Source organism: Passer montanus, unplaced genomic scaffold, assembly GCF_014805655.1.
Source record: "Passer montanus isolate IOZ18808 unplaced genomic scaffold, ASM1480565v1 scaffold185, whole genome shotgun sequence".
NCBI lineage: Eukaryota > Metazoa > Chordata > Aves > Passeriformes > Passeridae > Passer > Passer montanus.
The window spans coordinates 89,385-109,812 of NW_024365937.1; the positions used below are offsets into that span (position 1 = coordinate 89,385).

At 40.1% G+C, this 20,428-nt stretch overlaps 1 protein-coding gene across 7 annotated transcripts in view; it reads left to right on the plus strand.

The window, feature by feature from the left end:
• SUSD4 (sushi domain containing 4) overlaps window positions 1–18,706 on the plus strand; it is an 85,264-nt gene extending 66,558 nt beyond the window's left edge. For 6 of the 7 annotated variants that reach the window (XM_039705808.1, XM_039705806.1, XM_039705807.1 and 3 more), the window contains 4 exons: window positions 10,979–11,170; window positions 11,672–11,816; window positions 13,033–13,415; window positions 16,690–18,706. In XM_039705808.1, the coding sequence (XP_039561742.1) occupies window positions 10,979–11,170; window positions 11,672–11,816; window positions 13,033–13,415; window positions 16,690–16,865 (896 nt within the window). In that variant the 3' untranslated portion in view covers window positions 16,866–18,706. The other variant, XM_039705809.1, reaches the window with a different exon arrangement.
• The last annotated feature ends 1,722 nt before the right edge of the window (window positions 18,707–20,428 follow it).

Sequence of the window (20,428 nt, forward strand, 5' to 3'; positions counted from 1 at the left end):
ATCAAACTGCTTCCAAAAACATCAGAGGAGAACAAACATTTGAAAACATATCTGTATGAAACTCTGTGAAATGAAACATTTAAAACCAGGAAATGTTTAGGATATGATACTTTTAAGTGAATTAAGATATTACAGAGGATTTTGAGAAAAACAAAAACAAAAAAACCAAAACAAACAAACAAAAAAAGAAACAGCAAAAACCCTGAAGCAAAGAAACCCCAAATCAAACTGAGAAAAAAAAAAAAAAACCTTGGCTCTGAGTACTTTGGGAACATGATCTGCATATGATTACATTCCTTGCCATCTGGAGTTTTAATTTTTTTATGCTCTCTGGAAATTTTCCAAGGAGATGTAAAGGATAGTTCTTATAAAGAACTGGGTGGGGAGTGGCAAGAGAAGCAGATAAAGAGAGGAAGGGCTGGGAGAATTTGATTATAGTGCCAGAAAATAAAGCAGTTGTATGGATAGTGTCATTGGGAATTCCCAGCTTTATATTTAAAAGGGAAAACAGGTTGATTCAATTTGCAAACAATACATGTTCCTGTTATCTAGAATGTCTTGTTTCAGCATCATCCCAGCTGAACAGAAAAGCTGGTCTTGCAATAAATCAAATATGTTGCAATATCAAAACTTCATTCTCTTTGTGGGACCAGCAGATTCTCTAGCGGAAGTTAAGTCTGACAAAAAGTAAAACTGAAAATTTCAAATTTTTGTAGGTAGATTCAAAATTAAAATGAAACAAACATGAGGAATAGACTTCTAGGGGGAGATTCATTAAACAGAAAATAGTAAAAACACAGAAAAAAACTGAAGGTATTTCCAAATTCTGGAATATAAACCCACCTAATTGTGAGGGTAAATTAAAAGATACATACAAAGTTAAGCAACCACAAAGTTAGTGACAGGATTCTGAAAATTATGGAAACTCTTGAAGAAAGGTAGGAGAAGGAAGGAATTTAGAAATTTTATACAAAGTCAGAAGTGGAAGGGAACCCAACCCCCCTTGCGTGGGCACCAGGAGATTTCTGGAGAATAAAAAGGGCTAGTCAGATGAAAATCCAAACCAACAAAATGCTGCAGAGAAAAAAAAATACTCTGGAAAGAAAGGTAAGAATACAGTTTTAAAATTTTTCTTCTCATAAGCCTGGGGATAGACACTCATAGAGAAGGGCTGATAATGCTGACTTAGAATCTAGAAAGTAAAGGGTATGACAGAAGAGGGTGATATTACAGATGAAGTGCCATAGCCTTGTAATAGTTCAAAACAAAATAGCTGAAACTTTGTAACCAGCTATGTGCAGGACACTTTGAAGGAAAGCTTCAGAGATCTATATTCTTCCATAACAATTCCTAATGCTATGAGCAGTAATTGACACTGAGCTGTCTATCTGATAAACTAGGCACTTATAATCTTTTAAATTCTTGAAGGAAGATAGAGCAACAGTCTGAGAAAAAGCAATAGTAGTCACCTGTAATCAGTTATGTTCAGCAGACAGGAGGAAGTAAGCAATCCTAAGCCTCAGATGTTATACATTGGTACAAATGGATTTCTCTCTGTGTTTCTCTGCTGACTTTGAGAAGGCTTTAGATAAATTCCAGCATGACAGACTGATGTGTATCCTCAGGGATGATAATGTTGATGCAGCACATCTCCAACAGACAGAAGTCCTGTAGAGGGAGCAGAGGATAGCAATACAAGCAAGTTATAAAACAGTGTGGTATTGAGAAATTAAGTGAGGTAGATAATCAGGATTCTGTTTTACGTTTGCAAGCACTCATCTGGCAGGCAGGAGGGAGAATAAATTAAATACTGCTCAACTGCCAAAGAGGTCATCCAGGTTAACTGAGTTAATGTTAACATAGGACACATTGATAGCCTGGTTTTTAATAGCTCTGACTACAGTGGTATTTCACTGCCTACAGCAAAATGTGTGACTCAGAAACTACAACCAGCAGTAAATGCTCAAATAGCGGCCGACAACCATATATCTAAGGACCTTTACTAGGGCAACCCCTTTATGTCAGTGGCACCTCTAGCCTGATATCCAAAGGACTAAATAGGCTGACAGTGTCTCACCCTGGGTGTGCTTGTCATGGAAAGCAAGTGTGATTAATAAGTTAAAGAGTACATTTTTCTTTAGAAAAAGCCATTCAGTAATTCTGCTTGTTTCTGCACTGTAAATAGTTGATTCATTCATCACCCAGGAATGCAGAAATTATATGCATTCGTGTATGAGTGTGGAAGATGAACACTTTAACTTAGAGTATCTGGATTTTTGTGCTGCTGGAAAATGCTGAACTTCATCTGTTACTCTTTAACATACCCAGCTGAAGAGAAGAGGTGTGGAAAAGAATTGAATTCAAAAGGAGCGTGGAGACATGAAATGCTAGATAGTGGAGTCTAGCAGAAGTTATTCTCCTAAATAGTCATCCAATTTTGTAACTCCAGCAACTATATTGCCAAGTGAAACATGAAAAAAAAATAGTCCAAACCCAAGGCAGAATGGATACATAACAAAATGGGCTTTTTGCAGCTCTTGTTGAGAGGGATAGAGGGCTTAGAGAAGAGGCTCCAAGCTGAAAATATTGAAAAACATAAATAGCATTATATTTCTAAGTGACTGCTCCTTTTCTGCATTGCAGAAATCTTTGATTTTGGCTGGGATTGAAATAAGTGTTTTCTCCACTGTTTATAGTTTTTCAAGAAAGCAAGAGAATAACATCTTGTAATCTGTTTTTTTCATGTCTTTGGTATTGCTTGTTGCACAAGACTTCCACAGTAAATCATTGTTTCGCACCTGCTCTATCACCTCTGTACCTTTCAGAAACTCCTTAGCATTTCCAGAACCAGCCAGACATCCCAATTTGTTCATGGAGCCACAGTTTCTGCCCTGAAGTTCTATATTAGCTGCCAGATACATGTAGTGTTTTATCTGTCGTGCTTTAAATATACTGTGGGTTAGGTGGGGGAAAGCAGACAAAAATTCTTCCCAAGGGTTACTTTATGATATTAATCTTTAACAGACAAGGCTGCTTTATGGACATGTTCATTAAATTGGGCCACATGGTGCACTTGCAAAAAATAGAGGGAACTGTAGCCACGGACTCTGTGCAGCAGGAAGTCTACTCACTTGTCCATTTCCAGAGATAAAACCCAGTATTTAAAAGGTGGCAATTTCACCAGTCAGTGTAGGCAGGCACTTGGGAACTGAACATAAATAACAGAAAGCAACACTCCTCCATGCCTTCCTGGTCTTGTAAGATGATTTGTGAAATTGCAGTGCTAAGATCATCTGCTGGTTTTCCTTGACCCTCTTTTTTTTTTTTTCCTTCCCTGTACCTTTCTATTGGGAATGGGACCTTGTGCTTTTTCCTTCCTTATGTGGTATAGCTTGATTTCCTCAGCCTTCAACTAAGCCCTCAATTACAGCTTATCTATTCCAGCATTCGTTGTCTCTATCAGTCCCTGATTACTGGTGTAGGTAACCCCACACAACTCAAGGGATTCTTGCTTATAACAGAGAAGAAAAAGCTATTCAAAAAAAGAGGGATTAAAGTTACATAAAAACCCATTGATACATCCAGCTTTCAGTAAGCACTGGCTTTTTCAGACATTCATGACAGAAACCTTTGGCTGTCTGGTTTTCTTAGCCAGCTTCCTGACTGCTCTCTCTCTCCTCTACCTCAATTATACTTCTAAGCACTTTTACCTTTTCTAGTCCTCAGGTTATCCTGGGATGCCTGTCAAATACCCAAGCCTTGATTTAATTTGGAGTTTTTAAGTCCTTCATGCAAAGTGTCTATGTAGTTCCCAGCATCTGCTTCTCAAAGTCCTAAAAAGACCATTGCTGATCATAAATTCATCCACTCATGAGGGAAGGAAGAAACAAAATTGGAACAAAATTATGAAGAAAGCCAAAATTATTTGCTGTAAATGAGACCACAGTGCTCCAAGCACTCACATGTTAATAATGAATAAAAACATTTCCTCAAATATAATTGTGGGCCATTTGCTAAAGGAAGTCCTAGTGCTCTAGCTGCAAACTTGTCATCATTTTTTTTGTAGTTTAAATGAAACTTTCTCTGTTTAACTTATAATTCATAGGAAAATATCACTTAGGGTGTGCTTCATCCTGTATTTATTGTGAAATGCATTTGAAACAAAATACTTCAGCATTGATATCAATGTTTCACAGGGCACTGTGCTGGGAAGGGCAGAGTTGTTGAGGTTGAGTATGAATTTGGCAGGATGCTCCTGTAGGAGTTCAGCTGACTGGTACTGCAAAACCTGCTGTATAATTTCCATTTTGGAATCAGCTAATATTAAATTATTATTAAAATATGTTTGAAATTAGTTTTATATTGTTTCATGAAAATCTCATTATGATGGTGTTTGTCAAAGCTAGACCAGAGAAGCAGCTTTTCTTTAAAACACTTTATAATTCAATTCATTTCACACTCTGTAGAAGGTGAGAAGTTCTTCTCACTGTGTGCACATTGAAAGGATTACCTCACTGTCAAAGCTGCTTCAGAATTACCCAGGGGTGACTTTCTAGGGGTACAGCCAGCAGTCTGGAGCCAGGAAACCTGGGGTATGTTCCTGGCTGCTTGAATATTGACTTGCTGAGTGGTTGAGAAGAAATTGCTTACCTGTTAGGTATCTTTCAGCAGACAACATCTAAGGGGCATTGTGAAGGTTGAGTAATCAAGAAAGGTTAAGAATGAGAATTTGGATACTATTGGGTGAGAATACAATATTACTAATAATTCTTGCTCTAGGCTTTCAAGAAATAAATTCTCTGGCAACTTGAGTGTTCAAAGTAAGCATCTTGCATCTTCATTACTTTACATCTTCAGTCAGGCTTAAATAGGATTTACTTTATATATGAGTGTTCAGTTGTTTCCACTGAACTTTCTATTCTGTTATTACTCTTGGTGCTGGTTTTTCTGCTGTGGGAAAGAGTAATCAGAAAAGTTCTTGAAAGCATGGCATCATTTTCAGAACACAAATTCAATGGCCTCCAAGTTTGTCCCAGTACAGCTGTGATAGGCACCAAGTCTCCCTTCACAGTCCCAGCAGAATTTGTTGCAGGAATACTTCATTAGGATACTGTTAAGCTGATTTTCACAATCAATGAGAATTTACTCCAGTAATGCTTCCTTGTTCTGCTTACATTTCTGAATAGTGTCATTAAAAAAAAGTCTCATTAAGCATCTGTTCTTAGAAGGAGATGTTTTGACAGGGCCTATTTTAAAGCAACTGGATTTGCTATTTCCTTCCTTTTACAAACCTCTGAATTTCTTCTTCAAGCTTTTGATTGGATGTGAGTGGCTAAGTTCAGTAGTTTTTTCTTCCATCCTAATTAGAATACTGGACATTTTAATGGGAATTTTTGTTTTGCTATTTTATAATTAAAATACATTGGGTTTTGTACATTTCTGTAAATTAAAATCTAAATATGGAATAGAAAAATCCCTTTTTTAGTATTTAAAGTGCAGAATTTCCTCAGCTCTGTACTGTGCAATGCAGGTGTGATTCATTTGCTAGTAGTACCTGTGGAAATGGAGAGGTCTGTCAGGTGGACTGGACAGCAATTCTTCTGAATATGAAAGAAAAACTTCTTAGTTGATGATTTGTTTTATTCTGAAGGTATGAAGGGTGATGACATTGAGGGACCTGAGAAACCACGTTTGTTAGCACAGTTTTATAAAGAAGCAGGAAAAGGAACAAACATAATCTTCATCGTCTATGTTCATATAAAAAATATAATTTTCAGATCTTGCATCCCTTGTATGGAGGCAATATAAGGAAAAGGATCCCTACTGGCCTCAGAAGCCAGCCAGTAAAGCTTCAAGGTGGGGACCTGGCCACCCTCGATGGGAAGGGTCAGACCTGCTGGGACATACACAGCTGTGCTCTCATGGAGTAAGTGACAGCTTGAATTAAACACTGGTTGCAGTGCCATAGCCAGGTGACAGGTGTCCAGATTCCTGGTGATAATTAGTGTCCTGATGTATACAAAAATGACAAGTGAGAGTCAGGAGAAGCTCTTGTTCTCTTCCAGTTTGTGAGCAAAGCAGAGAGTGTCTCCCCCTCTCAGATGATTCTCTGAGAGAGAGAGACACCAGAATTTTCCTGCACAGTGGAACCGGCAGGTTTTTCAGTCTTCTCATCTGGATGTTTCGTCTTAATCTGTTCTCATTCTTTGCATAATGAGCAGGCTTTCACGATGTGTTCGGAAGAAGTGTTATTCTTTACAAGGTGCAAATGTCTCTAATCCTCTCCATCCCTGTATCAAACAGAAATGGCTGGCCTTACACTGGGGCTTTCTGCTAACCCAGCTAACCAAGAAATTAATGTCCTACATAAACGGTGAACTAATAGCTTGAGACAATAATCACAGGTGGAAAATAAGCTTGGTTGTTTCTACTCCCTATTTTTTTAATAAGTAAGTGTCCTGTACTTCAAGACATTTTTGCTTTTAGTTTTTGGCTTATATAAAAAATGCTGGGCAAAACCAGAGTGATTTACCGCCTGTCTACTTGGACCACAGACTAAAACCACTAGGCTTTGAACATTGACTAAAAAATGGTTTTTGAGCAGTGTAAATATCTGTGACTCCACTGTTATCTCTCTACCAGTGGCTTTTAAAAAGTCATGCAATGTCTTTGTTCTGTGCCATTGATGTTAATTGAGGATATGCTAATGCCAAAAAATCTTCCCTCCTCCAGTTCCAGTGTCAACATTGCAGAATTACTGCAGCATCCTCCGGGCAGAGTTTAAAAAGCTTCTTGACCATAATAGGTAGGAAAAAAATCACTGGATGAAGCTCATTAATTCTTCAGTTAATGAGGAATGGAGCCTGTGCCACCCTCCCCTGCCCCTGCTCCAAGGGACGTGGCTCTGTGGAGGCTGTGATGGAGAGGACACTGTGTCAGGGGCAGACCAGCCCTTGCCTTTGCTCCAGGCCACAGTGCCACACTGGAAACACAAGGCTCAGCTCCCCAGGTTTTAAGCTCTTCTTGGTAGTGCTAGTCCTTCATTAAAATCAGCCAGAACAGAAAGCTGATCTCAGAGGAGAGCCCTCAGCTCCAGCAGTTCTTAGGAGCAGGCAGGGAACTCCACCAAATCAAATCGGGAATTCTTCCTTTCAACTTCTTGAATAACAGGACTCTTGAGCATCCAGCATGGGATTTGTTTGCCATATAAACACAATTGCTCTTTCTTTTTGACAAATGATTCAACTTTTCAGCTGCGAATGCCAAGCTATAAAGTTCCTGTAAATCCCCTTACAATCTGTGGCCAGTTGCTGTACAAAGACAGATACAGAGACCCAGGATCACCTGCTGCAGGACCACCAGCAGACACTGTTTAAATTATGTCTATCCCTCTGCCAAGCTCCAAAGTTAAGTACACAGGCATGTGGTCTTTTAATGCTGGTCTTCAGAAAATACTGCTGGATTATCCATGCTGGATGCTGTAGTTAGAGTATTACAGTCTCCAATGCCTTATAAAATGAAGATACTGAAAGCTATTGACAGTAAAGATTTAGTATCACATTTAAGAGCAGCATTTAGGGCTTTTTTTGATCTGTGAGAACTTTCTGAAGTAGAATTCCCTTGTTTCTATGATTATTGTGCATACTACTATTGGCTTTGCCAATGAAAATGTACTTGTCAAATATGCTTTTATTGTAATCAGTTTATGACTATTTTAATTCTGTAAGTTTGATGCAGTTGCCTGAAATCCATGGCCTGTAATTTTCAATAACAATGAGGGTTCATCACTGGGAATGCTAGAATTTATCTTTCATAAAAAACTTCAGTGGCCTTAGGTAACCAGAGTTTCCTTCCATATTTGATCTGACACATTCCTTTAATCCATATAACCGCTGTCATACACTGATATATGGCATAAATGAGGGTTCAGACCCTGTAATATAACCGGCTCTGCACTAAGAATTTTCTGCCCAAGAGAGCCAAGAGAGTTCAGCAGCCCTCTAGCCTTTCTTAATATTTCTTTTCTATGATCAAAACCAAGGCCACTTGCTGGCTGTCCTTCCACTGGCTTTAAAGGATCGTGGATCAGGATGACCATGGGAATGAAGTGAGTGGAGAAAAGGACTAAGTGTGCGACTAACTGCCCAGAGCTCAAAGCGAGTTCATTGAGGGATTTTTGTGATGTACTATCTCCAGAGGGGTATCAGGGACAGACAAAGGTGTTACAGAGACTCTGTCATCAGAAGGTATGAAAAGCACTTTATTATTAGAGATTCACAGTTGTTACAGAAACAATAGTGGATCTAAGATCTGATTGGCCTTTAGGAATCTTCTTTCACCTATTGGTCAAGAAGGATCAACTTCTTCTTGTACTGATCTTTGACAAACAGAGATTGCCTGCCAGGGGCAGAGATTGAGATAATAATTGTTGTAATTCTGTCTCTGAGCTTTCCCACAGCCTCCCAGGAAAATCCTGGGAGACCTATGTCTCTCTCTGTTCAGAGTATATGTGATTACCACAATGTACCTTTGACTTGATTTGTGAAAAGAGGCTTTGAACCTGAGTGCTACAGACTGTACATGGGGGCCAGTTTGCCCACGGAAATATTAAAGGGATCCTGAATCTGGTTGAACATAAAGTTCATGAGAGGTGGTGAGTGACACTCCAAGTGAGTTAGAATCCCTGACTCCTGCAGTCCAGCTGACATAAGAATGAAGCACTGTTTCAGCTGAGCTAAAAGCTCTCAGTTTCAAACCTGGTCCATTGCATCTGTTGGTTCCCAGTGTTTCATGCAGGAGCTGTTATCAGGTATGACTCTGTAAACCTCCACTAAGTCATGACTAATACTTGGCAAGGCATTAAAAAATTGTTTGCAAGAATTTCCAAGCAGCACCAATACACAAGCATTTCCCTTGAAATATGGATGTGTCCCTGGAAGGAGTACCACCCCTTTTGGTACTGGGGACATGTCCTACACAGAGTGATACTCTCATTTTTGGGTGTTATAAAATACATCTCCGTTTGTAAACAGACTGACAGCTCCATATCTGGATTGTCCCCAGAGTGTATAGCTTTAAATCTGCCTGGAAATATGTCATTCCTAAGCTGACCCACATTGCTGGGATGCCAGCTTTGAGGGATTTTTCTATTTAGCAGGTTGCTTTTGCTCTCAATGACATTAAGAGGTTAGGAGTGATGTAGCAGCTACATTGCTGGAGTGGAAAATTAGTTTTTCTGAGTGTTGCTCTTTGTGATAAGGTGTGCTCTACTTGCTCATTGCTAGAAAGGTTGTGAGCATCTACACACCTCTTGCACACTGCCAGAGCTTGGCAAAATTCAGTTGCAGAGGAGTTTAAATTTTTCTCTTCCTTTTTTCTCATGCTGTAAGCATAGGTAATAAAAATATACCAGGTTTCCCTATGGTAAGCCAGGATCATGGCTTTCACTGATCGTTTTCTTTTTATATACAAGAATTACTAATAGGTGCTTTCTTGCTATTTCAGTCTGACAACCTCACCCTAATCTTAAGAAAATTGTTTTCAATCTTGAGTTGACTTTTCCAGTAAAATATTCCTCTTTCTTGTGGGCCGAGAGACTTTGGAAAGTGTGCAGAGCATTGAGGATGTGAATTTTTATGTGAATTACTTACTCTGATTTCAAGTTATCATTAAGCCTTGCCAGTGAAAATGCAAACAAAACCATGTCTCCAGAGGATGGGGAATAGACATTACTGCACATTGTAATCAGCCTCTCTTGAAGATTCATTTAATATCTTGTGTATTTTTTTATGAAATGCATTATTCATGTAACAAGATTCCACCTGCTTCTCCCTGTGAATTGTAATTTCTGGAAAGATTGTTCTTCCAAGAGATGTCATTTTCATTATTTAAATCAGTGCAGCAGGTCTTGCCTGCATGGGAGAGGCATGAAGTGAAGGGAAGGGCCTGTAGATGGGGCACTGAGTCAGCCAGGAACTGCCTCTGAAGGGAAATAAAAGTAGTCATCCAGTAACTAAAGCTCTTTTGAGTCAGTATGCAGTCATTTGAAATATCATTATACTTTGTAGGATTTTTTTTGCCCTATGCTAGAAGCACTTAAGAAAGCAGTAATCAACCAACACTTGGAAAACACATGGAAAAGTTTCCTGTCTTGTAAAAATACTTCTTGTGATCTGCTTTCGCCACTGCTCTTTTCCAGAGTGCTTCCTCAGTTCTCCCTGGAGTTCATCTGCCTGGGCTATCATTCCAGGGCCTACAGGAAAAGTCCCACATGTTTATATTGCAATTCTCTCTTATTTACCTCACCCTAAGTAAACCAGTCTACTTAATTAACACAGGCTCAGCCTCTACTATGTTTAAGACCTCACTCCACCAATGGTCCCACTGAGATCAGTCAGGCTGTTCAGAAATAACAAAACTCAAATACCACCAGTAGGCTTTAAGCTCAACTTAATAAAATTACAGTGATACAGACTGCACATGCTTAAGCAACACTAGGTGCTTTGCATCTCTTACAGCACTGCTGATGGCAAACTTATTTTTAAAGGAATTTAATTAATGCATATAACCATTTAATTATGTTAATGAAACAAAAAATAGCATGTTACAGCTGAATTATAAATGCTTCATGAAGAGCATGATTCTCCTTATTTTGACTGCACTGCTCCATCCCCACACAGCCACCTGATGGGAATGCATCCCCTTTTGTCTTCCTCTCACCTTCCTCTTCCCACAGCAGGTTGGAAGCTTTCCAGATCCCACCTCAGTGACTCCCTGGCATGTGCATCCCTACACTGGTGTGGATGGCCACTTGGCCTGCCTAGGCAGTTGCCTGGTGCCACTGAGATGTACCCAGAACTGCAGGGAGCCGAGAGGGAGTCTGAAATGTGCCTGCTGCATTTTGACACTCTGAAGCTGCCCAGTGGTGGGTTGCTGGCATTAATGTCTTTCTCCTTTTCCCTTTGTTTGTTTGCCCAAGTTTGTCCACTACCTCCAATGGTGAGTCATGGAGACTACATCTGCCACCCGCGGCCTTGTGAGCGCTACAACCATGGGACAGTGGTGGAGTTCTACTGTGACCCAGGTTACACCCTCACCAATGACTACAAGTACATCACCTGCCAGTATGGAGAGTGGTTCCCCTCCTACCAAGTGTACTGTGTCAAAACAGGTAAAGGACTGTCCTATGCTAACAGCCCTGTCTTCTTACAGTCCCTTATTTCAGAGCAAATTTGTAGGTTGGCAATGCCTGGTGAACTTTGTCTGTTTCATGGTTAAGTGATGAGCATTGATTTTAAGATGCTGCTATTTTCGAACTCCTTTTCAAGAGTCTCAGATTTTCAAAAAGGCTAAATATAATGCATTCCCAAGATTCTAATGGTTCTAAACCATTTTTGATCTTTACCTCTTCAAATGTATTTTTTAATATCTGGATATTTTATATGTATGCAAGCTAAGGCATGATTGCATGTATAAAAGACCAGTCAAGGGGAAAAAGCAAGATCCAGCCTCTGTGACAGCTTTATGTTAAGACTGCTTTTGGTACATGGCAAAGGGTTTATGTATGTTTTTACAAGTTGCATATAAAAACTGTGCACTTCTGAGTAGTGTTGAATATAAAATAACAATGGGAATATACAAGCACAACTCTTGTATTGTCTTTCTGTTGCAGAACAAACCTGGCCAAATACACAGGAGACCCTCCTGACTACATGGAAAATAGTGGCATTTACTGCTACCAGTGTTTTATTAGTACTGCTGCTGGTTATATTAGCCAGGATGTTCCAGACCAAATTTAAGACACATTTCCTTCCACGGTTTGTACTGGTTTCTTTCTTATTTTGAAGGTTGAGGGCCCTGATTCAGTTTTCACACTCAGCACTCCTTGCTGGAGAAATGGAGCAGCTCATGAGCCTTGCAGATACTTTGTTCTGCTCTGAGCAGAAGCTCCTGAACCACTAGTGTGCAAGGGCACTCCCAAAGACCTGCAGTAGTCCTTCATGCAGCCAAGATAAAAGGCAAAGTTTGCCAGATTCACTCTGGGAGTAATTACCGCTCTTCTATTGAGAGCTGCTGTTTCTGCCTGTAAAAATAGCTGACAATATTTTTAAGTACTCATTTTCAGGTGCTGGGGGAATTAATTTTTTAACTACTGTAGACTTAGTAAGTAAGTTTTAAGGATGAATTTATTTTTTCTCTATGGACAAATTTATATTAAATGTTTGCTTTACCTTCATTAGTGTTATTTTCATCGTGATTCATAAACATCTCCTGCATCTTCCTTTATTTCCGTAAAATATCATGGAGCTGGGAGCATTTGTCATTGATTGACATGAGGAAGGCCTATAGTTTGGACTTGTCTAGCTAACTAAAATGGTTTTTAGTCCTCTCCTTTTCAGATGTTTTCATGCATTAAAGGTACCTAGGACCTCCTGCCTGGACTATACTGTGTTTTATAAGCTACTAAGCAGAAACTTTAGGGTTTAATGGACCTTCCCAATTAATAGAAATGTTTTGCTTAAAAAAGAAATCAGCTTAATACTCATTAAGGACGCCTCCATTCTTTGAAAGCAAGATCTGAAGGAGGCCACAAGTCTTGCCACCAAACCCTTGTCATCCAGCAGTGGTAATCTCAGCACTCATTTACTTGGGCTGTAAACACTTTTGTGCTCTAGCATACATTTTGCAAGGGATCCAGACACTTTTGCCTGGTGAACTATATCTATGATCTTATATCCATGACACCTACTGTGCACAGCACAGCAAATGGTGCTCCTTATCTCTTCCACATATCTGTTTACCTTCCCGTCTTGAAACTGTTCTTCCCATTACCAGTTTCATTTTTTCCGATTGTAACAGATTCCACCTGTCAACCCAAGCATAGTTTGGCAAACATTTCTGTGAATGTTAATGACCCTGTAGCTTCATTTGGCATGACTAGAAAATACTGTGTTTACTGGAGTTCAGCAGTTGCTCCCAGGTGCTGCTGACATTCTTCTGCTCTCTGCGATAACCTTTCTGTGTTTGACATAGAGGCAACCAGGAGGACTCAATGGGCGACCCTGACTTTGTGGTGGTGGATGGTGTTCCTGTCATGCTGCCTTCCTACGATGAAGCTGTCAGCAGCGGTTTGAATGTCCTGGCACCTGGATACTTAGCTGCCGCAGACCAGGGGCATATTTTGCAGACAGAAGATCAGAATCCGCCTGCTTACCCTGGTCCCAGGATTCCAGACATGCAGCCCAGTGAATTTGAGACCTGTGACAGTAGGTCGGGTTCCTCTGAACTGTTCCAAAGTTTGTACCCATCCCTGACATGCCAAGTGGCAGCACTTCCCGGCTCAGATCGAACTGACATATCCCACAGCACTGATGGGGATGCTGCATCCACAAGTCCCCGAATCAATATCACAGATGGTGAGTCCATGGACAGGGGACATCATTTGTTTGTAGTGGCAGAGCAGGAATTCACCCAGCTGACTCGCTCCTACTTTCTCCATGGTTTTGTCTACACCTTAATTTGAAACTTTTTTTAAATCATAAAACTCCATGGTTATAGAATTTCATGTCTGTGATATGTCCTTGCTAGCTGTGGTGCATGTGATTTGAATGCCAGGCTAGAAGGCTCCTGTCCAGACCCCAGTCTCATCAACAGGGATATCAGCAAACACCTGTGTATAGCAGCAAAGCCAAGCCTCACCTTGCCTGTGCTGGTCTGTTCATCTGCTCCTCAACTCCTATGTTCACAGCTCCCTCACATACCCTGGCTTTCACAGCAAATAACAGGATTTTCTCCTTGAAAGAGGAAATAAATAGTATTTTCATACTGGGCCAAAATTAGCAGCCTTTATTAACAAACTCATCATGTCTGTGCATCCAGCAAAATGTTCCTTCCATCTGAGGCATGTGAGCCTTAAGCCATGGTTATGGAAGTCACAGCATAAGGAGAAAATGCCACAGGTCCATGTGCCAGAAGGGAGCTTGCCATGTACTACTGCCCGCCTTTAAATCAAACATGAGCATGTACTGGCACGATTTCATGGAGTTCTGATTGATGCTGCTCAGCATGTTAAGAAAACTGGATGGCTTTCCTTGGAGACATTTCGAGGGACAGGCTCATATCCCACTCTCCATTATCACTGAGCTGAAGCCCAGTGTCCTAAATTCAGTGTGGATGAAGGTCTGGGTGGAGGAAGTCTTCTGCTTGAGAGGGGTTCGGATAGTTTTAGTGGTATCACAAGGGGAACAGGAGACCCAGGAGGAGAGAAAGAAATTACAGGGCTGCCAGTTAAAGTCCTTTCCATCTCTGAATGCTGCTTCAGTGATTAATGTAGTACCAAGGATGTTTGCATTTAGGTTTTTGTGGTCCTAACTTATTGGTCCTAACTAAATCTGTGTAGTTTTAGTTATCTAATTTTCATAGAGGTGTTAGGGTCTGAGTGGGTCTAGGATTGACAATATCCCATGTCTTGTTCAGATATTTGCAATGTCCATTTCTGGTTTTGTAGAATTGGTAACAATTATGCTCTGCAAAAGCAAAAAGGGAAATTGCAATCAGCAGTCAATGCTATTTCTTTATTTCTCCTAGAGATTCCTTTGATGGAAGAAGACCCTTAGCCTGCATTGAGTTGTGTCCTTATCACATTGTATTGTTGGGTGATATGAATCATGAGGATTCAGAGACAGAAGAGACTCTCTGTGGATTTGGGGAGGGTGTTTTCCTGCTTATCAATCTTCCAAGCGATGATGTCACCAGGTTGGGTGTATGTCTTAATCCGCAGCGGGAACAACAGCGTCAGCATTTGGAACTGCAGCAGTTTTATGAATGAATCCTGGGGATTTGATGAGAGCAGATGTAGAAAAAGAACTGTGGCTTTTTAGAAGTGAAATGTATGTCTGCATCGCAGAAAGTCATATGGCCCTGTAAGAAATGCTATTGGATTATGACACTAACTGCCTCACAAAAGCATGTCAAAATATGTAAATTTGCTTATAAAGACTGCTTTAAATGATCTATGGACCTCTAGTTTATGAAGAATCCTTTCAAGTTTAAAAAATATCAGTACTGAAATACACACACAAAAAAAGAGGAAAGATCCTCTTTGTCTTTCCTATGATAACCAGGAAGTTTTTGATTTAGTTGTTGGTGATTTTGCTTCAGACCATGTCTGTGGAAAATATAACAGAAATTATGGGATTCATATATACTTTGATGTACAATAGCAAATATATATATATATATATATATAAATATATATATATATATATATGTATATATATGTATATATATATATATATTTAAAAACTCTTAAAGAGAAAGAAAAGGAAAGACTCCCAGGTCACATAACGATCTGGAGATCTTTTTTTAAAGGTAAGGCAGAATTTATATTATAGACAATATTCAAAGTAAAGTATCAATATTTGTATTTATGCAAGACTTCTGTGACTACATTGCATTTGATAAATCATGCTGTAATATGAGAGATTTAGAAGATGTTAAAATTATGAAATACATGCTTAAGAAATGTCAAACTGCCATGCTTCAACCTTTCTTAAGCACTTAAATATATATATATATGAGAGTAATCTACAGTCATAGCCCAGAGCACTGCCTTGTCCCTGTACATTGTGGTAGTATTCTGAGCCATTATTGTAGAATACTTTCTAAAAAATAATAATAAAGCTGAGTTTCAGTTCTTTTAACTTATCTGACTATTGTGTAGTTGGCCTATTTTCCTTCCTCACTTCTTTCACCAACTTCTACCTGAAGGTAGGAGGTAGCAGAACAGTGAAGGTAGGAGGTAGCAGAACACCTGTCCTGTGGTATTTTCAGCTTTGCATCCATTATCCAGCTGAAAATGGAGAGAGTGGTTTTGGTTAAGCAGAGCATACGGAATGGGTGCAGCAGGGGCACAGCTTCTGCAGGTGCAATGTGGGTTTCATTGAGGGTTTTCTCTGCTCTGCAGGCTGTGCCAGAACATTATGCTAAAGCCTGTATGAGGGGTTCACTCCATGGTTTTACAGGCTATTTGTTCTTTGTCAGGAAGATTCCTGGCTGTTTCATGTACTTACGGAAATTGGAGCTGATTTTCTTGTCTTATTTTTGGTATTGTGCAGATGAAATACCTTAAACTGGCAGTGTTTGAACGAGTAACTCACTGTGTGTTAGTGACAGAGATTGCCATCATGTAGGCTAATCCAAACCAAAGGGGGAAATACAACTGAGTTCTGATTTTATGTACAAAGTAAATTAATAATATGTCTGTTGCAGTAAATAGAGGATCACTACAAGCTGCTCTGCTATTTTCTTATGTTTATTGATTTATTTGTATTGTGGTAGCATTTAGTGGTCCCACTCATGAACCAGGCTAGTGGAATAATAGAGGTAACCATTCAAGAAAAGTGTTTATTAGCATCCTGTCAGCAACTGTATGACAGCAAAAAGCAAAAGCAGACCAAAAGCTTTGGCAAGCAGAAGTAATCCTGTCAATTATCCTATAGTAAGATTTTCGAAACACAGTGATTGGTACTGAAAAATGAGACATATTCCATTTTATCCTCCATCCTTGCTTACACTATATTTCCATTTTTCTTCTCCTGAATTTTCTCAGTTGCAGCTGTATGTTCAGGTTTATCCCACAGATGTATCCATCAGGTGTTTGTACTTTCTTGGCTACCCCTTCCTTTTTAGATCTCAAGTTTTCCAGAGGACCAGCTGATGCTCAGAATTACCACTGCAGCAAACAAGACAAGAGTGCTGTAAAACCAACCCTGAACCGAAGCACACCCCAAGCCTCCCGTCAGTTATGTGATTTCAGTTTCATAATACCATTGACAAGTATTGGACTTACTTTAAATGCCTTTTAAAATATTATGAAATCCATCTTTTCTGGTCTTTTAGCAGCCTGTGAAATTTCATCCCTTACTAATTTTTTTTGCTTCCATTTATTAATTTCTATGGAAGCTTCTTGATTAATATTTGGAGCTCTGAGGTTTTACAGATTCACACTGCTGTGTGTATTGTATTGCAGTCATTTTATTAAGGGAGACAGATGTGGTAATTGAAGAAATGTAAGTTTATGACTTATTAGAACGTTTTTATTTTAAGAAGTGCAGAATTGCAAATACTCTAGAAAAGATTAATATATTAATTTTGCTTGATAGCCTTTTGATAGGACTGTGCCAAATACAATTTTTAAAGGGTTTTACCATTTTAAAAGTCTTAACATTTTTTGCTGATGTTGGATAAAACTTCCTGAAAGGCTGTTTTTGGGGGGGATTATTTGTGTGGTTGAGTTTGGGGGTTTTGCATGCTTGAATATCAGGGGAAAAAGAGAGAATTTTTTTCTCATGCTATTTTTTTCCACATAGGGCTTGAATTTTCATGAGAGGACTGCCTGCCTCTGGATCCACACCTGTGTCCCAGCCCACAAAGTGACGCCCTGGGCTGGGGGCTGCCCCCAGGTGCCCCCAGTCTGCCCAGCAACCTGGACACCCTGGAGAACTCCACAGCTCTCTGGCCTAAGACCTCAGGATGTTTTCAGGGCCTAAAGAGACAAGAGGGCTGCTATGACCACAGCAGGATTTTCACTGTGTAAATGAGACCAGATGGGAGGATGAGCATATCTTATGCAGATCATAAGCTGTTTTCCCTTGAGCTAGCTGGATGTGAATTAAAACAGATCCAGGAAAACACTTGTTGGTGAGGTGTTAGTGAAGATGGACAACCCATGTGCCTTCAGCAGAGAGAAAATTGGTGTGTACTGAGAACTCCAGGAATGAAAAACAAGAACTGGCTTCACCTTGGCAATATTTCTAAAAATGAGAAAAGAGGAGAAGTGAGCAATGTGTCAGCCTTGAGCACTGACTTATGAACAGGGGCTTGACATGCACAGTGCTGGGTGAAGGGTGGGAATTCAGGGAGTGAGTCACAACCTGGGCATGAGTCAACAGAACCTGGCTGTTGTGAAAATGTTAAATGTCAACACAGGAGTGTTTACACAGAACTGTAACTTATAAAATGCATGAAGCAATCGTTCAGCTGCACTCAGCACTAGTAAGGCCTCAGCTAGAGCAGTTTGTCAAATGTTGAGCAATTTTTTTCCTCTTCAAGGGAAACGGGGTGCAGCTGGATGGCAGCCAAGCAGAAAGAATCAAGCAGAGAGAATTTGAAGAACCTGTCCTGACCTCACAGATTACGTAGTGTTCAGTGTGAACAACGGGAGACCAAAGAGAACACAGAAATTCAGTTTTCTGTAAGAAATGTATTTTGCAAAGATGGAATTTATCCGTATAAGTAGGACAAGAATAGTAGACTTAATTGAGGCTTGAGAGAATTAGGTTAGATATTAGAAGAAACATTCTAGTCACAGGAATGGTTACTAGGAAAGAGAGATGATCTGAAGAAGCTGTAAAAACCTCTGAGATATTTTTTAAGACTGTTTTAAATAAGTAGAAGCCAGGAAAACATTGGGGGAGATGCACAATATGAATTTTGGGGCCCCTTCTCATTCTGTCTGCATGATTCCCAGCTTGTGAGAACTAAACTTGGCTGATGCCAAATTTTGCCCATAGATTAATTCCAAATTGATGGTACTGGGCACACTGGTCAGTGCTCATCAAAACTACAGCCAGAAATACTCTCTATTCCACAAACAAAAGCTTTCATGTAGCATGGGCTGAACTCCAATAAAATCCTATGAATTAAACCCTGTTGAATTGAAGTGACATTGATTTCAGAATATTGTTATGTGACAAATCCAAACTTGGGATTTTCTGGTCTTCATGTCTATCTTAGGCAACTAAATGAATGCAGCCCTGATAATACTCTCTGTGCATTAGGTGAAGTGAATCCTCTCTTGGCAATTATCTGAAGACACCTGTTGAGCTCAATGAGAAATAGCAGGTCAGGCAACTGGAGCACAGACCCTATTGTCATGCTTAAGTTAAACTTGCTTCCCATGCCCAAAAGCCATTTGTTCCTCCCTGCTCTGTGCTAGGGATGGCAGCACAGCTTAGCATGTCAGCTGTCAGAGGGGGAGTAGCACAGATGAGAGAAGCACATCTCAAGCTCCTGTTCTTGATCTCCTGTGGATGCCCAGGCATGACTTGGAGGCAGAAAGAATTACAAAGCAAGTAAATATCTGCCCCAAATATCTGTCCTTGACTTGGGAGATCCAGGGGGATCTCCCAAGTCAAGGACACATCCAGTCCCTTCAACACAGTTCCCAAAGGAATTGTACTATACTGGAGGGGAAGCCCTGTGGCAGAGGGGAGATGGGCCCTGCTTTGCCTATCACTCTCCCAGGCCAAGGTGTGCAGCCAGAATAGACAGACAAATCCTTCTCTCCCCATATAATGTATATAACTTACACTCCAGGTTTCTCTCCTCACTACTATTATATAGTAGCACACAGGCTGTTCTTTCAGCCCTATTTTCCAGGACAGGAAGATAGGTGATTTAACAGCAACAGAAAGGGCTGAGATTGAATTATCTTATTGAAATTTATTGAATTGATTGAATTATCTTATTGAAAAGTCAGAGCAGACTTTTCATAATTCACAAAGACCCCATAAAGAAATTGGATGGATGAGGCTGACTGCGATTCGAGGCACCTTTCCTCAGCAAGGCAAAGGGTCTGCCCTGCAGGGCAGGGGCAGCTGCTATGTGAGGACATTTTTTAACCCAGGAAAATTGCATTCACCTGCTAAAACATATTAAGCAGAAATTTGGAGAAGGAAGAAAGGAGGAGGACGAAAAGACATCTAATTTTAATAAAGTCCAGGGGACATGGATAAATTCCCCATGTTCTCCAGTAAGAACAGAGGGATCTGTTTGTTTAATGCAACTGGTTCAAAAGAAAGTCAAGAGGAAAGCACAGACTTCCAAGTTTTGGGGCTTCAGCATCTCTTTTCTTTCACCTCTGCATTTCTGCCATCAGACTGATTCTGCTTAAAATAAGGGCCTTTGTTTTGGTTTGGATTCACTTTTATCATTTTACTGTGTTTGCCTTCATTTCTCCTCTGCTTATGCTTCTATTCACTCAGCTTTTTTTGGTAACTAATGCTGTTGTTTCAGTTTCATTCTGCCACTCCAGTCATGCTGGGAAGCAAAACAAGTTGCTTACTTGCAGAGCAGTATCCAGCAGGACACTTTCCCTCCCATATAAGAGGTTCCTCATATTTGTCTTGCTCATTTACGTTCTCAGCAGAGAGGACAAGAAGGGACATGGAGCTCCTCACTCTGCTGGCAAATGGTCCATGAAAATGGTTGGAGAGGGACATTGAGGGGAACCCACATGGCTTCATGAGTGCTGTGTCTATGCCTTGGTCTCAGGACTGTTACCTCACCAGCTTTCATTGGCCCAATATTCACAGGTGCTCTGAATGCTCCTATAAAACAGCAAAGGTTTTAAGGATCTGCTAATGTT